This window comes from Lagopus leucura, unplaced genomic scaffold (genome assembly GCF_019238085.1).
Source record: "Lagopus leucura isolate 7727_CA_CO unplaced genomic scaffold, USGS_WTPT01 Super-Scaffold_73, whole genome shotgun sequence".
Taxonomy (NCBI): Eukaryota; Metazoa; Chordata; class Aves; order Galliformes; family Phasianidae; genus Lagopus; species Lagopus leucura.
The window spans coordinates 32680392-32705746 of record NW_024962252.1 but is presented as its reverse complement, the minus strand read 5'-3'; the positions used below and the strand labels follow the sequence as shown (position 1 = coordinate 32705746).

At 41.0% G+C, this 25355-nt stretch overlaps 1 protein-coding gene across 1 annotated transcript; it reads left to right on the top strand.

Moving 5' to 3' along the window:
- The first annotated feature begins 194 nt into the window (after positions 1–194).
- PNISR (PNN interacting serine and arginine rich protein) lies at positions 195–25062 on the top strand. The gene is made up of 12 exons (XM_042876236.1): positions 195–300; positions 11372–11481; positions 12771–12956; positions 14458–14681; positions 16367–16553; positions 16849–17039; positions 17521–17658; positions 18670–18769; positions 19447–19500; positions 20748–20918; positions 23363–24467; positions 24716–25062. The coding sequence occupies exons 2-12, from the start codon at positions 11403–11405 to the stop codon at positions 24744–24746; spliced, it is 2466 nt and encodes an 821-aa protein (XP_042732170.1). The 5' UTR covers positions 195–300; positions 11372–11402; the 3' UTR covers positions 24747–25062.
- Positions 25063–25355: the final 293 nt, after the last annotated feature.

Genomic DNA, 25355 nt, shown 5'->3' with positions numbered 1-25355 from the left:
ATGGAGAGCGCCGAGCGGCAGGAAATTGCGTGCTGCCCTCGCTAAAGATGGCGGTAGCGCGGCGTCTCCCGAGGCCCACCGCTGAAAGAGGGCCGCGCCGTTCTGCCCGTCTGCCCTTAGCAAAGATGGCGGCGAGCGGAGTTCCCGTGCGCCCGGCACGGGTCAGCGCCGTGACGCATTCTGCTTCCGGGGCAGCACCAGCGGGCGCCATATTGTCTTGTTCGTGAAGACGAGAAGCGAAAAGAGGGGAGAAAGCGGCGGCGGTCACGGCGGCGCCTGCGGCGGGAGGCGGGGGAGCGCGTAAGTAGCGGGGTGGGCAGCACTCCCCGCGCTCCGGGGCTGGCGGGTGCCGTACCGACCCCACCTTCCGCCACGCACCTCCTCCCCGGGACGCACCGCGCCAAGCAGGGGGCGCGGGAGGGCGCCGAGCGACGCGGCCGGAGCTTCCCCCGCTCCTAGAAGCCGCGGCTCCGCGTCGCCTCCGAGTGGAATCCACCCGCCGAGCCCCTCACCCCGCGCCCTCCCCCCGCCGTCCGGGCGGCCGCTGCGCATGCGCGGGGGGGGGGAAGGGAGGGGGAGACAGGGGGAACGGGGCCGAGGGGCGGCCGCCGCCGGGAAGCCCGGTTATCCCGTGCCACGCATGTGTCGCCGCCCCGGAAGGTTCCGGGGGCGTCCCGGGGCCGGCGTTGGGCGAACGGGGCGGGGGGCGGCTCCCCGGGCCTGGGCGCTCGGAAAACGCGTCCGTCTGGAGCGCCCCGCGCGTCGCGGCAACCCTCGGCATTGCGCTCCGCCGGAGGGCCCCGGAGCACTCCCGTTTAGCGGTACTGGTGCACGCGGCGGCGCCGGTAAGGTGCTTGAGCGCAGCCCGGTACCTGGGCGGGCGCTGGGCGCTCCGAGCAGCCCCTGGTGCTGAGCCTGCCTCAGGCGCCGCTCCGCACTGCACCGCAGCGCCTGGCGGTGGGCTGAGCGGGGTGGGGGGCCGGGCCTCGGGCCGGCGGGGTTTGTCGTAGCTGGAACTGAGCCGGGCTCTAAGCGAGGGGTGGCCGTTTGCCTTTCTGCTGTAAGAGTCACACTTGTATGTGGCTGCGTGCAAAACGCCTTCGCTGAACAGGGAGCTGAGTGCCAGCTGCCTTCCCGTGCTGCCTGGACACCGCTCCTGCTGTTGTCTCTCACCACGTTCGTTCTCCGGGAGAGCGGTCCTTCTGCTGTGGGGCTCAGTGGTTTTGCAGAGCTTCACAGTCCCCCCAGCTCACAGCTTGCCACGTCACCTGCAGTGCTAGAGGAGACTTAACTGTGTTTGGCTGGCAGTGAGGTATGGCACTGTGCTGAGGAAACACAGGTGCAGCAATACCCTCCCTGCTTGTCATGTCGGAGGTGTATGGCAGTCAGAAATCTGCCTTTGGCAACCAGTAACTGGCAGTGCATCTGTGGGCAGGGCGTATTGGGTGTCGGTGCTTCCAGTACCAACTGACGTGTTCCCTTGAGCTGCAGTTATAATTTGGGATAAAATCCATTTGTGAGCAGCGGGGAATAGCTGCTTATCTGCTTAGCTTGTGATTTCATCAGTTCATCAGTTGTTGATGCTATTTTTATATGGAATGCACTTAAAGGAGGAAGTTGCTAGTAGACTGTTTTCTTTGGGGAAAAAAAAAAGTGCTGTTGCATGGATATCTGCAAGTCTAGCATCAGGCCTTGTAGAGGAATATGTGCAAAAAATAATCAGACTTTTTTACTGATCCCAGTTTACAACTCAAACTGTTTAAGTTGCTTTGGTGTTTCTGTAGCAGGGTTTTAGCAATGGTTCTCCTCCTCGTGATAATCAAGCACATGTTTGTCCTTACGTCTTCAAAATGCAAAATATAAGTAAATAATACCGAGCTGCCGATATGTGGTCCTTCTGCTTATTTAAAAGGGTTGGGCTTCAGCTCAGTGGATATGTGGATTTAAGTTTAAAATAACAGCTTGGAAGCTACACTGCTTGAATGACTCACTGTAGAAGTTCTTGTACAACTTTTGATTTGTTTTATTTGGCCTTTGTTCAACTAACCTCATTTTAGTGGTGCTGTAAACGTTAGTCAGACATGCTGATGTGTGAAATGGGTCCTGGAAGAGTTTGCAGGTACTGAGTGATCTGGTTTCATAATTCCTTTTGTGGTGTTGTGTCTTGGATCCTGGTGATGTCCTTGGAAAGCTTTTGTTCTTTGGACTGAGAAAGAATAGATCCTGCGATCCAGCATTTTCATGATACGCAACTGTTAATGGGCTAGGAGTGTTACACGCTGCCCGTTTTGGTAACAGATCTCAGGAGAAACATTGGGGTAGTTTCTGATTCTCAGGAAAAGATGGCATTAAGTACTTGCAGCAGCTTAGGGTGATGCTGTAGATTATGTCTTTGGCCAACTAAGAGGGAGATGAGTGCGAGTAAAAATCAAGACAGTTATTTTAACCTTTTTTTTTCAATTATTGCAATCTTAGCTTACTGCTTAAATGTTTCATTTATAACTGGCAGTTGAATATAATGTAGTGGCTATTTGTTGTCCCAAACTGGACTGGTTTTTTGTCTCTGAATAATAATACAGGTGATGTTACAAGCTTGTCAACTTGATTGAACAGAACAGGTCCTATGTGAGAAAGGCTCTTGCACAAAACATCACAGAAGCATAGAATGTCTTGAGTTGGAAAGTTGGAAAGGGATCATCAAGCTCCAACCCTCCTGCTGCATGCAGGGCCACCAACCTCCGTATCTAATGCTAGACCAGTCTGCCCAGGGCACCATCCAACCTGGCCTTGAACACCTCTGATGACAGGGCATCCACAACCTCTCTGGGGAGGACAGTGATCAGGGCATTTGGGCTGCTGTTTTCCAGGACCTTTGCTTCTGAGACCTGTCTATTTTCCTTTAGGTCCCTCTGTAGAGCCTAAGGCTGTATGGGGGATGGGATATCTTTTTTTTTTTTTTTTTTTTCTTTTAACCTAGATATGTGATGATTTGAATATCAAAAAGGGCATGTCATCTTTAAGCTCTGCATTCCAAGACTGTATAGTGTAGGGATTCTCAAGCATGCAGCATGCCCTGTGGTTTCAGCTCCTTTGCTTATTTAGGAAATGCATACTTCTTGGCTAAAATGCAGTGCCAGCTTAGAAGGCCTGTGGGACCAGGTCTTTAGTCACCAAAAGAAGTTCTGCAGCTACATTTTAGAGCTCAGATTGCAAGTAAAACTTAACAGGCCATCTCATGTCATGTGTGGACTTGTCATTCAGGGTTGATGAGTAACATTATCAGAAAGGTGATGCAGCAGCCTCTTTTCTGCATTAGAATGCACTTGATTATTGGGTATGGTTCCATAGGCTTCAGAACCATCTGCCTGTTTGTGTTCTGAATGTGTGGTCAAATAGTGTCCGGTGTATGAATTCCTAGCCTTGATCTCTTCAACTCATAAAGCAGCGTAAGTTGCCTGCCGCTTTCTCCTAAGGATGGTCTGAATCCTAGGCTGTTTCCTGATTTCTTGGATTTCAGGTAGTTTTGTATATTCTTTAATCTTTTAAGAAATAACCTATTTGATGTCATCTTCCAAAGATCCATTTTTCTCTGCTAAGGTATTTCAATTTGAGGAATGTCCTGGGACAAGCCAGTAAGGATCTCTGGGTCTCTTTTCCTGCAGAAGCTGTTGATGTATAAGGTGTTCTGTGTAGTTAGGGTGTTGTGTAGTGTTCACATGGGAGAACAGTATATATTCCTAGTAACGGGAGCCTCTTAGAACAGGCAAGAAAGTGTTTGCTAAGCGTGCTCTTCTGGCCACCTACATTTAGTTATCTTCCTGATGCTCTTCTGGAGTGCAGCTAACTTCATAAGCCCATGTGCTTCACACTTTGGACTGTCTGCAATTCAGACTACCCATTAGCTCTGTTGAATTTTGTTTAGAGACAGGTCTTCCTTATCATTCGATATAAGAGTTCTTGGTATTTTCAGTTATACTGTACCCAGTGTATTAATGTGTGCAGTGAAGACAACCCATCTGTCAACCTGGAGGCGCTTTGTGTTTTATGGGACTATGTATTCATGGGACTGAGCCTCACTCCTCAGGACTACTGCTTTCCTTTGTTGAGTGGTCTAAGCAAGGATAACTGTGCAAGTGCCCTGCAACTGTCAGTTCTGGGTGATGGATTTTACAAAACTTCTAAGGTAGAGAGTTGTCTGAGGGATCTGAGTGAGTTTCAGTTCTGTTGATTGCCTTGTTTAAAAAAAAATGGTCTCATCTTTGATGTCCAAGGGCAGTTGCCTGGAATACCTCTGGGACCTTCAGCAAGCACTGTGTCACTGGGAAACCGTGCTGTACTCAACACAGTGCAATTCCCATTGGTATGAAGGTCCCTAGCTTGCTAAAACATACCAGTGCTTTGTGGGGAGTGCTGGGGGGGAGTCTCCCAGAGCTAAAAGTGAGCATGAGTTACCACTCAGAGCCCTGATTGCTGGTAAGTACCTTCTGTTTGTGTCCAAACACATCACACAAACTGAAAAATAAGCACTGTACATTATATCAGAAAATGCCTTATTTTGTGGACAGACAAGCAAGGTGAAGAAGATGCTGCTTTTCCTAAAAGGACAGGTTAACATGTAGGTACTGCTAAAATTCACATTGCGATGGAAGAGAGGACTGAAAAGATACCTTCCAAAATATCTGTCTTAAGCTAGCTTTTTTGTTGGATAAAATACAGAAGTGTAATAGAGTATTTGTCAGCAGTATTAAATTTTGCTGAGTGCTGTTAGCCCTTGAAGGTTACTGCTGCTAGGGATTGAGGTAAGTCCTACATGTACCACTCTGCCAGCTTTTCTTGCTGGAAGAGAGCCTTTCACCAGCAGTACTCAAAGGTGGCACACTTCAATGCAAGTACAAAAACATCAGCAGGATCAGCCTTTGACTCAAGTTCCAGCCTTAGAATAATTTTCTAAACATGCAACAGGACGTATTTTGGACTGTCTGCTTTTAAAATCCTTATCAAAATGTTGAGATATCATATTAATGTTCCATAATCTTTTGAGTACACATGATTGTAATTAAATGTGAATGGCCTGGGAATGTTTCTGTCCTGTGATCATGTTTCTGTATAAAACAAAAAGAATCCTGAATTGGCTTCTTTCTTCATTGGTAAACAGATTCAGGTTCCTGTTCTGTGATCTGACAGCAGGGAAGAGTTCTTGGAGCGTCAATAAATGTTCTTTTGTTTATTTGTGTTTGCTGGAGAGAGAGGAAGCAGAAGGGCTATATTCAATTAAATGGTAGAGTAAAACAGCTGACTAAAGGAATTTTCATCCATCCTCAGAAAGGAGGACAGTATGAACATTTACCTTTGCGAGTAGGTAGCCATAAAATTGATCCATTCTTTGAGTCTGTTTCCTTTTCAAAGCTTGTGTCCACCGTTGATATTGGAACCAGAGTGCCTTTGTGGCTTCTAGTTTGATCTACCCCGTTGTTAGTAGGGAGGTGTTGTGCTCATGGTTAATTCATCTGCTCATTGGCTTCCCCATTTTCAGCACAAAGCAAGGCTTGTGTTTCACTGCAGTTTGGTTGCTCCGCTCTGTGTTTGGTATCATTTGGTATCATGAGTGGGAAATAGGCTTAGATCAGTCTGTTGCTGTTAGATGAAGTCTTTCTTTCAAGCCATACTGATCTGAGATTTCTGTAAGAAATTCAAATTTGTTTCTGATTTGTGAGGCAGCGTTTTAAGTTAGCTTTGGCAGTGTACATTTTAATTAGATGAGAGAGGATGTTGATCCTCTTTTTTTTTTTAATCCCTTCATTATTGCTGCTTGTGGTGTCTCATGAAAATTATGCTTGATTCTTGTCACATTTTGATGAATGGTTTAGGCTGTTTGAAGCCTTTAAGCTATTGACTTGGTGGAGGGGGAGACTGGTTCCCTCCTGCCTCAGTATTAGGGTTTGTTACCTTGCAGTAAATGTAAAATTGCTGAGAAAAGGTTGTGTTTTCTTAGGTGTGAATTGGGAGCTCATTTAGAAGTAGTTTGTGCTGCTTGCAATTTATGGCACTCGTGTTTAAGTGTCATTTTTGCTAACTCTGACATCTGATTTTTGTGTTAAGAGAGGATGTCTTAGTCTGGATAGATATTTTTTTATTTTTGATGTCTTTTAAAACATGTCTACCAAAGGAAAAGGCAGGGATGATGTCTGAGGCAATATTGAGTGTCTCTGAAAAAGTTTGAATTATACTCTTCACAGTAAGTATGCAAGCAGCATACAAAGTAATACCAGTTTTGTATAAAATCAGTGACATCAAATAGTCTCTGTGCATGTAACTTTATGGATGCGTGCATCTAAGATTTATCTATCTTTCAGAATTTGGTAACTTCCAACAAAGAGTTAAAGCCAGTTCAATTGCCTCTGAAACATAAAAGAAGCTGAAGTGATTAAATAAAGGAATACTTGGCAAAACAATTCAGGAAGACGATAAACCACCTTTTAAATGCCTATAAGTCTGCAGGAAAAGTTCTCATCATTTTGATTATCTTGTTTACTCTATGCCAGTAAGTGAAAACCTGGGAGAAGTTGAGGGAGCCAAGCAGGGAGTAAAAAAGCAGGGAAGTCTTCCAGGAACAATATTAAGTGAAGATGTTCTGCTGGTTCTGTTTCTTCAGTGGCTGTGAATTGTGCATATTAAAATGTATCACCTTGTTTTAAATGCAAAAGTGATTTTTAAATACTAAAAGGATTTGAACACAGTTGTGTTTTCTTTTAGCTGATGTATTTAATGATCAGTTTTATTACATATAAATGTTTTGAGATACTGATTTTTGGCCCTTGAGTTCAATTCCTGCCATCAAAAAACAAGCAAACAAAGAAACCCAACAACCTGACGCAAAGACGATGAGCTGAAATTAATAGAAACAGAAGAATCAGAGATGTTCTTTGGCCAACTTTCAGGTGATATTTGTGCTTTTGTGTGTGCATGCACAGATGCACAAAGAAAGTGATGCAATTGCTCAAACATTTGTGTAGTATGTGGTTCTGGTTGGTAGAGAAGCTTTTATGCTAAATTTGGTAATGAATGCTTACTTAAAAGCAGGTATGTTTTACAGTTTCCCCTGTATGAAAGTGGACATTTCTCAGGATAGCAGAGCAAGTGCAAATGCAATAATGCAATACAGTATAAATAACTTCCAGGTGCAGCTTCTAGACTAAAATGAGCAGTCTCAAATATGATTTTAACATCAGTCTACTCTGGTTGGCATCACCTGAGTTAAACCAAGTACTGAAGTTCTTTGAAGTTACGTGCAGATGCTGCTGTCTGGGCATTCCATTTTGCATCGAAATGCCCTGCGCTCTTGGTGTCTTGCTTTACACTCCCCTACCTCATTTCTCTCTCCAGCATAGCAGCGGTGGGGTGAAGTAATGTCTCTGAGGATAGCTGGAAATGCTGGGCCATGCTAAGTTGTGGAATGGTGGAGAAGATGCTGACAGGTAAAACCTGCAGCCAGCTCAAGTCGCGGAACTGTAGGGATTGGAAAGGACGATGGAACTGGAGAACATAAAGTCCAATCTCCTTGTGAAAGCAGGTTCTCTTGGTAACTGCTGTGGTGGTTGCAGTCAGGAGCTGCTGTGTTGGTGGCAGGTTATACAGAGGAGGTAATACGGAGGTATTCATGCTTGTAGGAATTTGTTACGTTACATCCTCTTACACTCCTAACTGGTGTTTCAGTTTGTGCTTAAAAGAAGAAGGAGAATACTGAACAGCCTCTTCTGTGCAGAATTGATGAGAAAAAGGTGGCTGGTGAGTGTTTTAAAAGGTACTTATGTTTATTGCAAACTAGTTCCGAAATCTAGTGTGTCTGAGATCTTAGGGTCATAGAATCATGGAATCATAGAGTGGCCTGGGTTGAAAAGGACCACAGTGATCATGTTTCAACCCCCTGCTGTGTGCAGGGTTGCCAACCAGCAGACCAGGCTGCCCAGAGCCACATCCAGCCTGGCCTTGAATGCCTCCAGGGATGGGGCATCCACAACCTCCTTGGGCAACCAGTTCCAGTGCGTCACCACCCTCTGGGTGAAAAACTTCCTCCTAATATCTAACCTAAACCTCCCCTGTCTTGTCTAAAAACATTCCCCCTTGTCCTGTCCCTATCCAAATAGAGAATAGTGGTATCCAAACAGGATAGAGGTATATAGCAGTTCTGTGAAAGTAAATCTCCTCTGTTCCTAAAAATCAAAACTTTGTGTAGGTGTCTCCAATTCAGTTGAACTTGTGGAGGTGTTCTTTATGATAGTGTTGCTATGCTTCCAAAAGAAATGTTAATGTTTCTTTGGCAGTTGTAAAACTCAGTATTTTTTCCTGCAGTTAGATGCGAACCTCTCTTTTTTTTTATAAAATTGAAATTATTGACAAAACAATCTAAATATTTTACTGAATTTATTTTTAGTGAAACCTTATTGTCTTTCTCCAAAGTGGCAACACCAGAATTGTTTAAATATTTTGTTGTTGTTGTTACCAGGGGATTTAACAGCTGGGCACAAACAGTAGGGGCCCTGAAACTGCTCAGTTCTTTAAAGGCTAGCGGTTAACTTGAGCCACAGATGTTACTATTAAGTTTTGGTGTGTAAGCAAGGTCATTTTGAGGATGAAAGCAAAGCCATCTGGATTCTGGGTGGGAAAATCAGTTAAGAGGAATAAGAAACTTTTTTTGTTACTTACTGTAGGGTGAGTTACCTTCAGGTATGTGAATTTTCTTCTCATATTCAGTGTGCAAAGTGTCTGTGTGTGCATAATCCGAGAACTGTGTGTTGCAGGAGCAGCTTAAACGTTGCAATAAGTAGCAGGGTTGTTCCCTTGTTGGTCGCTTCTTTGTATTCAACTGGTGTAAGAAAGCAGACCTCCTCGGTACAGATCAACACGTAACAAAAAACCAAAATCCAAACAGCTTTCACCTTCTGAAAGTTTGAATGTGATAAAGATGGCGCTGAGAAGAAAAATATATATATGTGTGTGTGTATATATAGACATACATGATTTAGCATGAAAATATAGGAAAGGTGATAGTGTGCATTTTGCCTGGTGCTCTCCTTTGTTTCTGGTTGATCTGGTCTCATTTAAAGCCCCCCAGAAGGCATTTGCAACTGGTTATGTTTCTTATCCATAGGCATGTAATTTTTATGCTGGCTCAAAACAAAGGTGACGTACAGTTTTTCAGATTCAATGATAACACTTGACAGAAGTATGTAAAATACCCACCTGCTGCGTTCTTCTCAGCATGACCCATCATCCCCCAGTTTTGCCTACAGCTTTTTGCTGCTGTGTATTTTGGAAGCAGTCGCTCCCTTCCTGTGCAGTCACGCAATTATTTGTGCGAGTGCTCAACCGCTAAGCACGAGCTCCCTTTGCAATAGGATCGCCTGTAATTGCTCTCTTTGTGCCTGCTGAAAGCTGGCTCTGTGTGGGGATGTGTGTTTACGTGGTCATGGCTGTATTCCTGACTGTCTGTCCCATGGCATCGGCTACACTGAGCTCATTACTTCTGTGTCCATGTGTTCTTCATCGCATTTGGCTCTGAGCTGTGTCCAAGCCATATGTCCTGCTCCTCTGATCTCGGATTTTTTTGTTTTGTTTTAAGTTTGTAGTGTTTGAAACAGACTATGTGGGTATGCTTCAGAGCTGGAGAGGCTTTGGATGCCCACTGTAGTTCGTGTCTGTGCCTGGTTGAATCTGCCTGTTGTCCAGCTCTGCTCTCCTGCTCAGTCTGGCTTTCCCTCTGATAGAGTTGCAGTGTTGTCACGTATGGGCTGTGGCATGAGAGACACAGAGCAGCCCTGTAGAATTTAGTTTTACTCTCTGGCAGCCCAAAGGGCCAGCCATACTCTGGGGTGCATCAGGCCTAGCACTGCCACTGGGTGAGGGGTGGGGTTGTCCTGCTCTGTGCTGTGTGGCTGCGTCTCCAGCACTGGGTGCAGTTCTGGGTGCCGTCAAACAAGAAGGACCAAAGAGCCAAAGGAGGCCTACAAAGATGGGAAAGGGTTTAGAGGAGAAGATGTATGAGGAGCAGCTGAGGTCCCTTGGTTTGCTCAGCCCAGAGCAGAGGAGCTGAGGGGAGGCCTGATGGCGGCTGCAGCTCCTTGCATGGAGTGGAGGAGCAGCGCTGAGCTCTGCTGTGTGTGACAGCGACAGGGCCGGAGGGAACGGCATGGAGCTGTCAGGGGAGGGCAGCTGGGGGTGAGGGACAGGGTCTGCAGCACAGGGCATTGGGCATGGAACGGGCTGCCCAGGGCAGTGGGCACGGCCCTGAACTGCTGGAGCTCAAGAAGAGTTGGGACAATGCTCTCAGCCATAGGATTTTAGTTTGTGGATTGTGCTGTGTGGATCCGGGGGTTGGATTCTGTGATCCTTGTGGGTCCTGTCCAAATTGGGATATTCTGTGACTGTGTGTTGAATGCCCTGTGGAATGGCATGAGGATACACTGATTGAGTAGAAAGCCTGTTGAGAAGTTGCTAACAACATGCATAGGGTGGAGGTGGAGATGTAGTACTTGTTGCATTCTTGCAGTACTGGGAATTTGGGAACAGGTCATGGACTGAAGGATTCCTAAAACAGCGTTCAAGAAAGCTGTTTGGGGCAGTGCAGGTTGCCACACTTTGGTCCTTCACATAGAACAGGTTAGATGTGTACAGGAGGCACGTGTGAAAGCGACAGGGTTTGCCACTATAGACATCCCTCCCTGCACACTGCTGCATCTCATCCACTCCTACAGATGTCCCCCCTGGTGGGTGGGGGCTGGCTGCTTGGGGGCATACAGCCCTGTGCCTGGAGTGCTTCTGATGATTCTAGGGGCCTGTGGTCAGCATGCACAGTTAGGCAGGTATTTTTTTCCTCTCAGATTTTAAGGCATATTTTACAGTGCATAAAGTGGTTATGGACACCGTCTTGAACCTGTTTAGTTCTCTAGCATAATTAATGACTTTCTTCTACCTCACTTAACAGCCTTGCATGAATTAAACTTGTATACAAAAATACACTTTTTTTTCCCCCTAAGATTCAGACAAGGACGTCATTTAAATAATGTCTTACGTAGTTTCAATTTCTTTAAATTACATTTACTGACATAGATCTTCTCTGTCATGTCTTTCCTAAAACTTCATTTCATGGTTGATTCTTTTTGAAAACAAAGAGAAAGCGTACTGGTCCTCTGAAATCTTACCTTGATATTTTCAAATGTTACTCTGAAGGGTGAACCATTTTCTCCAGCTTAAAATATTAAGCCAGCATTGCTTCAGCTTGCTTTGCAAGGCTTAAATATATCTGCAATTATGTAAGTTTCAGTTGTGTGATATTTCATGGGCATCTATTTAAACATACAACTGTTATTTTTAGTTGAAATATAGACTATATAAAGACTTAAAAGATGTGGGATCAACCTTGGCAGCAATGGCCTTTGAACCAACAGCAGTGGATGCAGTCATTTCAGCACCAGCAAGATCCAAGTAAGTATAGAGAAAGCTTTGGGGAATAAATTATTTTTATGCTGTAATTTATATTTTTGAATCTTTGTTACAGAGCATGACTGAAAGATGCTTTTTTAATCTGCTTCCAAGATAATATATTTATGTTGCTTTTCTGAATGACTAGAAAGAATAGCGTTCAAACATTCCAAGGGTTTTGATGTCTTTAGTACTTAATGTGCAAAATACAGGCAAACTGAATAATCCTGGACAAATTATCAGCATTATACCAGTCATACAGATCTACATCTGGGCCTTGCATACTTTCACAGTACAGATCTACATCTGGGCCTTGCATACTTTCACAGTATCCCTTTCAGTTCTTCAGCCACACTAAATCATGACAGATCTTTTTGAGAAATTGCCCTTTTGTCCATTGCCTCTGTGGCTGAAGTATTCATGCAGATGTATCCACAAAAAAAAAAGTGTCACTGCAAAATTAGTATGGTACTTGTTTTAGGTTACAGCAGTGGTGATCATGATCTGTTGTTTGGATTCCTCCCACCCCCATCCCATTAAAAAAGAGAAAACAAAACAAAACTACATTTTAAATAATAGAACATGAATTTGTTTAAATTGAGTGTGAGGTGACAGCAATTAAATGTATCTGGAGAAATGCAGCAATGGGTATGAAAATACTCAATGTACTTGGAGACTGACTGGTTTAACAGTGTTTTTTGTCACTTACGTTTCTGCATCTTCACAAGAGAGATCTCTTGACTTGATGAGAAGAAGACAGAATGCTGTCTTCAGACAAAAGTGCCATTTGTTTAACTGCTGGTAGGAGAGACAGCAAAGAAAGAATGGGGAGAGGACTGTAATGTAAAATAGCATTCTGAAAACATGTTACATAAGAAGTATACATTGCAGAATGTATAGAATATATCAGTACTTAGAATACTTGAATCCTTATGCATTTAGAATTAAGGCTATATACATTTCTTTCTGACATCAGTATTATTTCACTTGTGGAAAAAAAACAAAAACAAAACCAAAACTGTTACTCCCACCTACTCAGTGTTAATGAGAACGTAAAATTTGCCTTATTGTATTTTGATTGCATGCAGGGAAACTTCTTCAGCAAGTATGTCCATTTTGACGCTTATTTTGTTTTACTGTATCCTGTAAATTAAGTTTTAATGGTGCTCAGGGGACTTGCTGAAGGTAAACATAACCAGCATCTCTTGAACAATGGCAGATGCAATTGAGACACAGCGTTACATTTAGAAGATGTGAATACTAACCTTCTCAACTTCCTCTGTTCATTTTAGGCCAGATTGACTGGGCTGCCTTAGCTCAAGCATGGATTGCTCAGCGGGAAGCCTCAGGGCAACAAAGTGTAGTGGAACAACAAGGAATGATGCCAAATGGACAGGATATTTCAGGAATAGAGTCTGGTTCAAACAACCATAATAATTTTCAGGGGGATCCCAACTTCAACAGAATGTGGCAACCAGGTTTGCTATATTTCCCATTTGTTTCTTCCTTCTTCATGTGATGAAATTTTATCTTTGTCAGGCATTTTTGTGCGTGAATATGCCTTGTCTCTCAGATATCAGCACCACCACTAGCATCATCTAATTTACTGAGTATCATAGCTGCTGCTCCTCAGTCTTCAAAAGAGAGATGGACATAATTTTGTGTGTAAAATGTTTTTATTTTGTTTTATATATCAGATTGTCATGCATTTTTTTTCAGTTATTTCAAAAGTACAGTTGATTAAAAATTTCTGGTAATGTTGGTTATGTTGAGCTCCTTAGCACTTCTTCAAAACTGTCATTTTGGCTCACTTGTTAAAAAAAATCTCTGTAAACAATAGTGAGTATTGGGTATTTTCAGCTAAGACTTTTTCTTGAGGTTGTGTTCTGAAAATTATCTGAAGGGTTTTTTAATATCTCCACAGTATAATATAATTGGAAACTTCTGAACAGTGCAGTTTGGAAGCCTGCATACATGTTTTCTCAGTGGAAACTTCATTTTGTACTTAATTGAGTTAATAATTGAAACAGAGAAACCTGAATAGTCGCAGCCAAAACTGAAATTATTAGTAAGAGCAGGGTTTAGTAGAATTAGACTTAAAATGTCATTGGCAGTTCTTATGTGCCCATAACAAAAGGGAGGCAGACATCAGGTTTCACTTAAGTTTAACCGCTCTCTCTGGGCTACATATTACAGTAATTTTAACTTCACAATGTGATGGTAGAGTATGTTCTAGCTATATTCCTGTGTTTCTGTGTCAGTTTTGGATCCAAAAGTTTGGGTTTTTTTTTTTTTTTTTTTTTTTTTTTTTTTTTGCATATTACTTAGAAAGGGACAAAATGGCAGTTTGAAAGCCAACTGTGTAACTAGCATTATGTGTCATAGTTGCCATGCACCAGGATATGCTATGGCCATAAGCCTTCAAACTGAAATTAGTCAATTGTGACTGCAGTTGGAAGGCTTAGGGTCGTAGATTCTACATGCTAGGTGCTGGAGAATCCAGGGAGCCATTCATTATCAAGACGCGTGATCTTAGCAGGATTTGGTAGTTTTGCTGCTCGTATGTACTTCCACAGTAGGTCTCTCTAGGCCTATTATGCAAAGGAATCAAATAGCTCATTACTTTGAAGGCTGAAATGACGCAAAAGTTGAAAAGTAAGAGCAGTTCTTTTAATAGTTGACACAGTTTGTAAGTGCGAGGGTGTAGTTGATATTACTGGAAATCTACAAAAATTCATAGTTTCTTCCCTCCCGCCTCCACACATACATGTTCTGGCTCATCTACAGCTGTTTGTTTTTCCTTCACTTAGTTAAAGAAATTATCAAGACAATATAATACAGGCTATAGATTATTTTCGTCACAACTTTATCTTCTGCGTTGCTTTGAGGAACCTTCTGATAAGTAAAAGAACACAGAGATTTGTGACTGATACAAATCTTATTAATTTGTTATCAAATTGTATTCTAAATCCTAAACAGAATGGGGAATGCCTCACCAACCCCCTCACCCTCCTCCAGATCAGCAGTGGATGGCTCCAACCACAGGTCAAATGGAAATTGTTCCTCCATCTGAAGACAGCAACAGTCAGGACAGTGGGGAGTTTGCATCTGACAACAGGCATATATTTAACCAGAACAATCACAACTTTGGGGCACCTCCCGATAACTTTGCAATGGGGCCAGTGAACCAGTTTGACTATCAGGTGAAACATATTTGTTGCTTTTATATTGTAGACGTGCAGAGTCCCTTCCGTGGATGTGTTCCTCTAATATCATCTAGCGGCGACTTTCATTCTTCAGTTCTACAAACTACAACAGAATCTGTTATCTGCTAAGATAGGTTTTTTTGTTGTTGTTGTTGATGCCAAATAATTCACAGAAAAAGACTTTAGTTTTCTCTTCTATTGAGGCCCAAGATGTTTTTTTTTCTAGACTAATAATGAGAAGTTGACTACAGTATTAAAATGGATCACTGTTTTCCAGCATATGAACTAACACTGAGGTGGTGCTTTGTTTGTTTTCCTAAAAAAAAAAAAAAGAAAGAAAAAGAAAAAAAGAAAAAGCCAAAGTATTTACTTAAATATGCTAGGTGATGTACCATGGGGAACAGTCTTGTATTTGCAGGGAGATAGACTGGGTGATCCATTGATCTTTTCCATATCTACTGTGATTCTTTGAATAAACGATGGTATTTCTTAAAAATCCACATCCAGTTTTTTCATGGTTCTGGCATGTAAATTGTGTAGCGTAATAAAATTGTAGGTGGTATTAGCACTAATAATAGAAGGGGCATTGGACAAATCTTTAAACACAGAGCTTTTGGATCTTTCCCCACATTTCAGTACTTATCTCAGAACTTCTGGTACAAAGGACAGATGTTTCAAAAAGTATAGTTTAGTTTACCTTTTGTTCCTGAACAAACCCAAGGGAAGACTGGCGGAAATGTGTCTGGCTTTTGGTCTGCTTTTTTCTATGATTCATTATTCGTGTAGAGCAGTACTGATGGGAAGTGAACCATTCACTTTCAAATACACCAGGTTATAATAATTCTATCTGGCAACTACTATGAGAATAAATCTTAAAATAGTATTTAGAGAATCTAAAAAACTCACAGGAAACTTGTTTCGCAGAGAACAGCTCAACCTCAAATTGTAGTAGAAGAATTCTTCTACTGCTATGGACTTATACAGTCAACAGAATATAATAATAATTTTAAGAAAATGATATGGTAGCTTTCTTCCTAAACGCTGCCCTCTTAAATAGCTTCATTAGGCTTTTGTGGGTACCAAATACTTCCGAAACAAAAAAGGAAGTGACAAAGAATCCCATTCACTTATGTCTCGGAACTTGTTACTTTTGGATTGTATACAGCTTGCTCAGAATCCAAGATCTGTACTAAATGCTTATATATGTGCATTTAATATTTTAATCTGCCATACTGATAACATGTGTGAATGATTACTGGAAAACCACAGTGCAAAATTATTTTGTAATAAAAACTTGAGCTTTTCATTTTTGTCCTCAGGTTGTAAGTACAGAGATACACTCATAGCACAGCTAGAGTTTTAAACTGCATGCTCTGATGATAAGTTCGCAAGGAACTGCTGGAGAAAAGTGGTTAGGCTATTATAGGGCTTAATGTTTAATACAATACGAAAGGAGATTGAATGAAGTCTTTTCAACTTCACTAGTGTACTTTCTAAACCCCAGTTTACTTTTTAAATATTTAAGGAAAACGTGTTTGTTGGGGACCACAGAAAAAGAGATGGAAAGATCTTGTAGCCTAGCAGTGGTGCTTGCAATCCCACTTGCATGGATTTCTGTAGACCAGCTTGCGCACGTATACTGTGTTCAATGTGAGGAAAAATAAACTGCATTACTCTTTCAGCATGGGGCTGCTTTTGGTCCACCCCAAGGTGGATTTCATCCACCTTATTGGCAGCCAGGACCGCCAGGGCCACCAGGTCCACCAGCACCTTCTGCACCTCCTCAGAATCGAAGGGAAAGGCCCTCGTTCAGAGACCGACAGCGTTCGCCTATCGCGATGCCAGTGAAGCAGGAGCCTCCACAGATTGGTACATGTTAACCACTCCTTAATGAACAGCATAAGAACTGTGTTAGAAAAAGATCTTTTCAAAATTTGAAGACTTGTTTTATACTTAGTAAGGAAGGGAAAGAAAAAAGCTATTCTGTTCTAAATGGTTTTTCCCCACAACCACTTGTGTGAGTTGTTTGGCTTGGGGTGGCGGATTTGCTTGTTTGTGAGGTTGTGGGTTTTTTGGTGTATTTTCTTCCTTTGTTGTTGGGGGGGAAGGTTTCTTTCAGCTTACAGAACTGTAATCTACAGAACTGTAAACCTCACTTATGTAGATGCTGTGAAGCGTAGAACTCTGCCTGCCTGGATTCGGGAGGGTCTGGAAAAGATGGAACGAGAGAAACAGAAAAAATTGGAAAAAGAGAGGATGGAGCAGCAACGCTCACAGATGTCTAAAAAGGAAAAAAAGGAAAACGATGAGGCTGAAGAAGGGGATGGCCCACGGTTGCCTCAGAAAAGCAAATTTGTAAGTAGAAAGGTTTGGTTTTTGTCAGGTTTGTATTTACTGAAAGTGTTAACTTTTTGATCTCCTCAAAAGAGAAATTTTGTATTTTGGGAACTTAATGCGGTCTTTGAAGGGCATTTGAATTCCAAGTAAGTAGTTGAACGAGTTCACATATCTGTATTTGGTAAATTGGGACCATTTAAGAAGCCTTGTGTTGCACTTAGCCTGGCCATTATTCCAGTTGTTTGCAGTTCCGAGCACCTGTCTGATAGTGAACTGACACGCAAGTATTTACTTCTTGTGGGGTGAGAGGCGCGTGTGATCATTGCAAGAAAAGAAAAATAATAGGGTTTTACTTTAGTAAACTTAGTAACTTTAATACAGATCTCAGTACAAAGGGAAATCAAATTATTTATCATAAGTAGAAGCTGATGAGCTTTAAATCTGGTTTTGTTTTGTTTGTTTTTTCTTCTTCCTGAAATATATGATGCTTTTCTTGTAGGACAGTGATGAGGAAGATGAAGAAGCTGAAAACACAGAAGCTGTAAGCGTTGGGAAAATCAGCAGGAGTCCATCCCCTGTTCCTCAAGAGGAGCAAAGCGAACCAGAAATGACAGAAGAAGAAAAAGAGTATCAAATGGTACTAGTGATGGAATTCTCACCAGCACTGGTTGTTTGCTGGTATTATTTGGGCATAACAAAGTAAAATACTTTTTCTCTGCCTGATATTCTTGCATCATACAGTGAAGCAGTGTTAAATCTGCGTGTCTTTATAATGCTGTCTTTCTCACATAGACAGGATATAGGTTATAAAAATTTACTTTTAGCACGGTAGGAAAAGAGTACAGTGAATATAGTCTTTACACTGACTGCTTTTAATTCTGTAATTTTCCTGAATTGGACACAGTCTTGAAAACTTTAAGTGATTAAATATATCTATCTTAAATCCGTGCTTCAGTCACAGTTCACAACAAAGGGAACTTAAGAAATGTATCCTTGCAAGAATTCTTCTACCAGTGACTGTTTCTCTGTGTCTGCAAAAATATTGTGCAGTCGGTGTACAATCATGATTTCAAAGTACAACTGAAACCTTGTTAATGAGGGCCATGGATTCTAAAACAAACTAAGGAAACAACAACAAACAACATTTTATCAATGTGTTTAAATTATTGTAATTTGTTTTGTCTGCACATGGGCAGACTAAAGACCTTGAAGAACTAGCTACCAAGATTTCATCTTTTTATAGCGAATAAAGACTAATGAAGTCCTACGCAAGTGACTTCTGGTGATGTTTGCAGGATTGGAAGTCAGTGAGGCAGGATGCCAGACAGAAATACAACTTTACTTTTTAGAAAGGATACATATGGGATCAGTCTAAGTACAGTTCTGATTTAAATATTGATTTTTGCATCATCTTTCACATTAGGAGCTGGTGCCCTGCATAAGTGTGTTTAATACATGTGGTTAGGATTTACCATCAAAATATAGACTGTTCTGAAAGTACTAGAGGTTTGGATCAAACTTAAACAATCTTAAACTTAAGTTCTTTCAGTCATGAATAATAAGAAACATGAAGGAAGTATTTTCATAGCCATCAAAAGTTCTGCAAGGTTTTTGTCCCATAATTTATGTTTAATTCCACTTTCTTCAGATGATGCTGACAAAAATGATGCTGACAGAGATTCTTTTAGATGTCACAAATGAAGAAATTTATTACGTGGCCAAAGATGTACACCGTAAAGCAACTAAAGGTATGCTGATTCTTTTTTTCAGTTTCTTCTGTGAATATTTTATATTTGCATGTCTAGAGAACATTGAACCTCCATAGCTGTTCCCAAGAACAATTCCAGTATAATGCATCCGACTTGATAGAGTTCAAATCCAGTAGTCATATACTGTTGTCCTGTGCAGTGTATTGTGAGTTACTTCAGTTATTCCATTTCTTTCATACGATTCATTTATCTATTTAAAATGGTACCTGAGTGTCAATGGCTCTTCAGCTGTAGCTGTTTCTTAATGCTATCACTTTTACCTCGAGTTCTTAGCTGTTCAGAAGTGAAAAGAAACAAACTTTGAGTCCTCAATTAGTAATCCATTTGCTTTCATTATTAACATGCTACTGTACTTGCACAATGTATTTTTTAATGTAACTACTGAAGCTTGAAAGTGATGTGCAGATGCTGTAACTTGGAAAGTGATTTACGAGTATATATTTGTTCTCTTTCTCTTCACTAATAATTTGCAGTTGTAAGTCTTCGTGGTCAGAAAATCTAGAATTGGTTTTAAATGGATGATACGTTTTTAATGTTTCTTCTCTCCCTCCAAAGAACAGCAATAGTAGTAGATTTAACAATACCATAGACTCATGACTATGAAATCGTGGCTATTTGTGTTAACATGTTGTTCCTGTTGTTGATGTGATACAAAGCTCCTGCAAAACAGCTGGCACAGTCCAGTGCACTGGCTTCTCTCACTGGACTCGGTAAGTGCGTTCCTTATTTTTGAAAGGGCTTGAGGGAGGGGTTTCACTCTTGCCTTGCATTTCTAGAAACTGCATTTTGATACAAGATTTTAATTGTCTGAGAGTATGGGTTGCTTTCCAGTAACTTTATCAGCACCTCTGTTTATTCCACAGGTGATCCTAGGATAGGTTTTGGAGTAAAGGCCTAGTCAGTGTGAGTTAGTGTATGGGAATTTTGCTCTGATGTTGAAAAACATGTGAAAACATTACATGAATTTACTTTCAAAATATGATTGTTTCAAGAACATGCTCAACTCTTCAGAGAGGGGAATACTGTTTTATTTTCTTTCTTGTTTTGATCCATCCGAACAACAAGGGAGAATAGGGAGAACAGTAATAATCATACATGTGTTACTGATGTTGGAATTTTTATTCAATTGGAAAGCTATGTAAGCACAGAGGCTCCCATATCATGTATTACCAGAATTAGTTCAGGAAAAAGAAATTTCCATCTTGAGATGTAACAGCAAAAGATCTTTCCCAACATGCTTTTTATCATCTAAAACATATTATGCTGGTGTATTGATCAGTTATGTGCTTGTTACATGGAATTTTGATGAATTTGACTAATTGTTATAATCATGAATGTTCAAACTTAATAACCTCAAGGTGAAAGGTGGTAAAATATCTCCACATCACATGTTTAAATTGACTTTATATTTCTTATCAGCCCAGTAATTATTAATACCTCAGAGGGAGAAGAAAGTCCATTTCTGTTCTGTCTCTGTGCCTGTGGAAGTGCAGTGCTCTGTAAATCAGCGTAGAAAAATTTCATACGACATTCAGAATTTCTGTAGCTTTGGACTGTGGAGGAGGCTGGAGTCACTTCTGTGTTTTCTTCTGGGAAAGATCCCAGGCATTTCACTCTTTCCCATCCAGTTGCTGATGGAAAGGAAGGCAATGTTCTGATCTTCACAGAGAGGTTTTTTGCCCTTCCATACAGTGGAAAAAGTATTGTGGTCACAGTGGGTGCGTGATGAAAATAGACGAGGTGTTCCAGAAGGAGTAGAACCGGACAGTAAGCATCAATGCAGATATGGGGGCCTTGATCACATCAGTCAAACACCACTGGCACTTAACAGAATAAAGTAACTTCTGCAGAGAGGAGGAAGTGAAGGAAGGGCAATGTTACTCTCCTCTTTGCCCAAAGAAATATTAAGAATGAAGCTTGATCTTTCCTCGTGATAGACTGGACTTTATGCACGCAGGTGGACTGGGTGGTTATGGATCAGGAGACAGCGAAGATGAGAGGAGTGACAGAGGCTCTGAGTCGTCTGATACTGATGATGAGGAACTGCGACACAGGATCAGGCAAAAACAGGAAGCATTTTGGAGAAAAGAGAGAGAACAGCAACTATTGCTAGAAAAACAGCTAGAAGGTAAATAACATCATGTCTTCTCATCACACTTGATGTGTAGGAGAGAAAATGCATTTTTAAGCAAAATAAAAGAAGCCTAATTTACAAATAATGTTCTTTAATTAAAATGTATTAACAAAAGAGACTTTTTTGAGCAATTTGATCAGAATTGGGCTTTCTTTCATACCAAAAAGCCCCCTTCTAGTGCTTCCCATATAAACTCTGACCTCAGTGAAAAAAAGATTACAGATGCATGCTATGGATATTATATACTGCATAAATAATAGTATCTCTTTATAAAATGCATGTGTGGGTATTTATTTACACAAACATACACTTAAATCATTTGGAATCTCATTTGTGATTGGGGGATAAATTTTACCCCTCTGCACAAGTCTGTGTTTATATAAACTTAACGTTTTTAATAAATGTAATTCTTAATGTAAACTTAAGCTAAATGAAGCACATTTAACTTGCTCCCCGAAACTTGCTTTTCTACTACATAAGTTTGTGCAGTGTGTCTTTTGCAATGGACAGTTGTAGGCTACAGTTCTTTGAACAGTATTCTGTGTTGTAATTATGATTTGTGTCCATATGCCACATCCTCATAACAAGATTTTTGGACCCAGTACTGGGACCCAGTGAACCCAGTCAGTTCAGATTTAGCCTCTGAGAAGATGGCAGGGTTGATTTTAATAAGCAAATAAATCTGTGATTTACTTCTGCTCCTCCTTGTAAGGCAAAGCTTATCTTTAAAAGAGTAGGCTTATACTTTAAAAGAGTATCACAGTCACCTTGCACTGCTGAACAAGCAATCTAGAGAGACAGACAGATACAGTGGTAAGAAATCCACGTAATTCATGGTCTAATTTTAGTTGGAGGAAAAAAAATGTGCTATTGTGATAATTTGGCTGTTGTTTTTTTTTTTTTTTTAATTTAATATGGATGATTTCATCCTTTTACTACTTATTTTAAAAGCCTAGAACTAGACATGGATCTCTGTTAGCTAAACATTTGGTTTCCTTAATGTTCCTGTCTCTCTCTGCGTGTCGTAAGATTTGTGCATAAAAGGAGCATGGGGTGTGACTGAGTTGTGGTCTATGACCTCTGCCTACCTACTCAAGATGCCAGGTCAGACACACCTGTGTTGTGCTGTTTACAGAAATCTAAATCTAGAATGAAAAAGCTGATTCTGTTAAGTCTGAATAGTGAAGTCAGGATCCCATTTGTAGAGGCCTTTAGAAAAGACACCTTTTTAGTATACGCTGTAGCATCTCTTAAGCTACGCTGGTTTTTGCTGCCTGTATTGCTTACTATCTTCAGGGACCAGATGGATTTGTTTTCTGGGTTATATTTGACCATGAGTTGCTATTTGTAGTACTCTGTATTTCTGGATGTAATTTTACTCCCTGAATTAATTATGGAACTTATGGCACACGTCAAAAGCCATTTTTTTGGCTATTTTTTTTTTTGTGGACTCAATTGAAAACGAGGAGGCGTAGTGAACTTGGATGCTGATGCAAAGACTCTATTTAGAACAGAAATAAGTAGAACTTTCTTAAAGTTGGAAACTTCTGGAAAATATTCAGTCTGAATTTCTTCATTTGCTACATTGAAAATCTTGGCCTGTGTATTCAAGGCCAGGCTGGATGTGGCTCTGGTCTAGTGGTTGGGGACCCTGCTCACAGCAAGGGGTTGAAACTATCTGATCATTGTGGTCCTTTTTGACCCAGGCCATTCTATGATTGCATATTTGCTAACTGTTAGGCTTACATATAATCACATCTGGTTTTAACTCCTTCTAAGAACATTGCCATCTGTCTGGTCTTTACTTCTTAGCTGAATCTTAAGTAGTTAATTGTCTACAAGTCCCTTTTTTGTATTGTTCCTCCCTTCCTTTGAATTCCTTGGCTAGAAAAATATAAAAACAAGGAAAAATGTAAGGAAAAATGTAAACTGCATGTACCAGTCAACACTTAGAACTGATCCTTCCCCTGATAAAGCCATAACCTGAATGTTTTCTTCCAAAAAAACCAAACCAAGCACACGTTACTATGGCAGGAAGTAGTTTCTGTAAGATCTTTTTGGTTAACAAGGTCCACAGAACATGCAGGCAGGTACGGCCAACACTGTTCTGATATTCAGGGGCAATGCATGCACTATTTGGGAAATACACTTTCTTTAAACTAGCCAGTGATCGCTCAGCCCCACATGAACAGAACTGAAAGGGAGACGGGAGGCTCAGGTATAGCTAGGGGAGTACTAGGTGAAGAAGACAAGGAGATTCTGGTATGTAGAATGGCTGCAGGAGGAAAATGTAGGTGTGTATAAATGGATTTGGGAGTTCTCGTGGCTGATGGTAGGTATTTGAGAACTTTGTTAACCATTGAAATGTTGAAGTGGCATCAAGTACTTCTGAAAGTTCATTTTTTCTTTTGTCTTTTTTTTTTTTTTTTTTTTTTTAGAAGAAAGGCTACAAATTGATAAAGTTTCAAAGGAGATGAATGAATATATGAACAAAGAACAAAACAGCATTTTGACATCACAGGAGGCAAAAGAAATCGAAGCAGATTTGGTTCATGACAAGAAAAGATCTCCAAATGCAATCGCACCCGATATAGAACCCAAAAAAGAGGGTAAAGAAAAAGAGAGGACAGGAAGGAGCAGGTCAAGAACCTCTAGCAGCGGTAGCACTAGCAGCAATAGCAGAAGCAGCAGCAGTAGCAGCACTGTATCTAGTTCATCATATAGCACCAGCTCAGGTAGTAGTCGCAGTTCTTCGCGTTCTTCCTCTCCTAAAAGGAAGAAGAGGCACAGTCGCAGTAGGACACCTTCACACAAAGTGAGGCGCAGCAGAAGCAGGAGCTACTCTCACAGAAATAGAAGAGAGAGGAGTAGAAGCAGGGAAAAAATAAGGGAAAGGAGAAGATCCAGTAGAAATCAGAGCGCTGAGAGAGGGGAGAGGCGGAGAATCCAGAGCCCGTCTCAAGAGAGGAGCTGGGATAGACGTAGGAGTAGTAGCTCAAGAGACAGGAGAGTTGGCCGTGCCAGTCGCAGCAGAAGCAGGGACAGGCGCAAACCCGAAGACCAGCATAGAAGTCCTCCTGGAAATAGGCACAAACACAAAAGTGATGGTAAAGATCAAGAGAGGAAGAAAGAGCATGGTGGAACCGTAGACAAAGACAGAAAAAAGAACAGGGAAAGGGAGAGAGATCAGGAAAAAAGAAAAGATAAGCCTAAAAAGGAGGAAAAAGAAAGCAAGGCTGGTAATCACGATGACAATAGGTTGAAGAGGAAAAGAGACAGTGAAAGAATTTTCCCTCGCAGTGAGACGATATCTGTGAAAATAATAAGACAGGATTCCAGACCAGACAGCAAAAAAGTTACTACCAAAGATAGCAGGAAGCAGTCAGGCTCTGAATCTAGTGCAAGGAGTAGTTCTGAATCGCCAGGAAGCAGTAAGGAAAAGAAGGCTAAGAAATCAAAGCATATTCGGTCATGCTCCATGGAGAAATCTCAAAGGTCTGGTAAGAAGGCAAGCCGCAAACACAAGTCTAAGTCACGATCAAGGTAGTATACTTTTTAAGTATTTTGTCTGCTTTTTTATTTTTATTCTTTTTTTTTTTTGCTATTCGTCTTCATGTGTACGACATATGAACTTTTAAAATAAAGTATGGTATTTATTGAATTTTTGTAGGCAAAAGTAACTTTGGAAAATCTTTTAAAGCTATTAATTGTTAAGCCTAAAGTGTGTGTGGGTTTGGGGGTCTTTTATTTTTTCCAGTTAACTTTTCCCCCTTTTTTCCTCTATTTTTCAGATCAACAACTCCTCCTCGTCGTAAACGCTGAGGAATTAATGGCACCAGTGCTATGATGTTTAAAAATTCCATGAGTTATAAAAGGCTTGTCTCATTATAGAGGCACATTGTGGCTATGTAGGTGAAACCAGAACCCTTTTTTTAACGTGTAAATAGGTGTATTTTTTTCCAAATGCTGCTCTGAATTAAATACCTAATAGGATTTCTTTGTATTACATTTTTTCAAGAACGGTAGTGCTTAATAAGAATATAAAACACACCATTCTCTTTCAGCTGTAATGTTCTTAAAATTACTATTGAATGTACTGTGATGTCAATAAAGCTCTTTAGTTCTTTTTTTGTTTAAAGTTCTTGCACCTGGATTTTGTGTTAAATTGTAGAAAATACTTCAGAAAAAGGCAGCTTTTTTAGTATAACAAATTTTTAAAGTACTTGAGAAGAGACTTTTAACTTGTCGCAGTATGTTACCCATGGATTCGATGAGATTCATCTGTTGGGTGGGGGATGTGGAAGAACAGAGCGTAGACATCTTCCTTTAGGTGTGTAATAGATTTTTAACATCCTTTTTATTTGGACTCTCGAGTAACATTTGCTGTGTGTGTAACATATGGGTCACTGTAATACGAGCGCTACTTAGACT

Coding starts and splice junctions, on each gene's coding strand:
- PNISR (XM_042876236.1), top strand. CDS start 11,403: ATGTGGGATCAACCTTGGCAGCAATGGCCTTTGAACCAACAGCAGTGG. Junction 14,682..16,366: donor TGAACCAGTTTGACTATCAG/GTGAAACATATT, acceptor TTACTCTTTCAG/CATGGGGCTGCTTTTGGTCC. Junction 16,554..16,848: donor GCAGGAGCCTCCACAGATTG/GTACATGTTAAC, acceptor TCACTTATGTAG/ATGCTGTGAAGCGTAGAACT.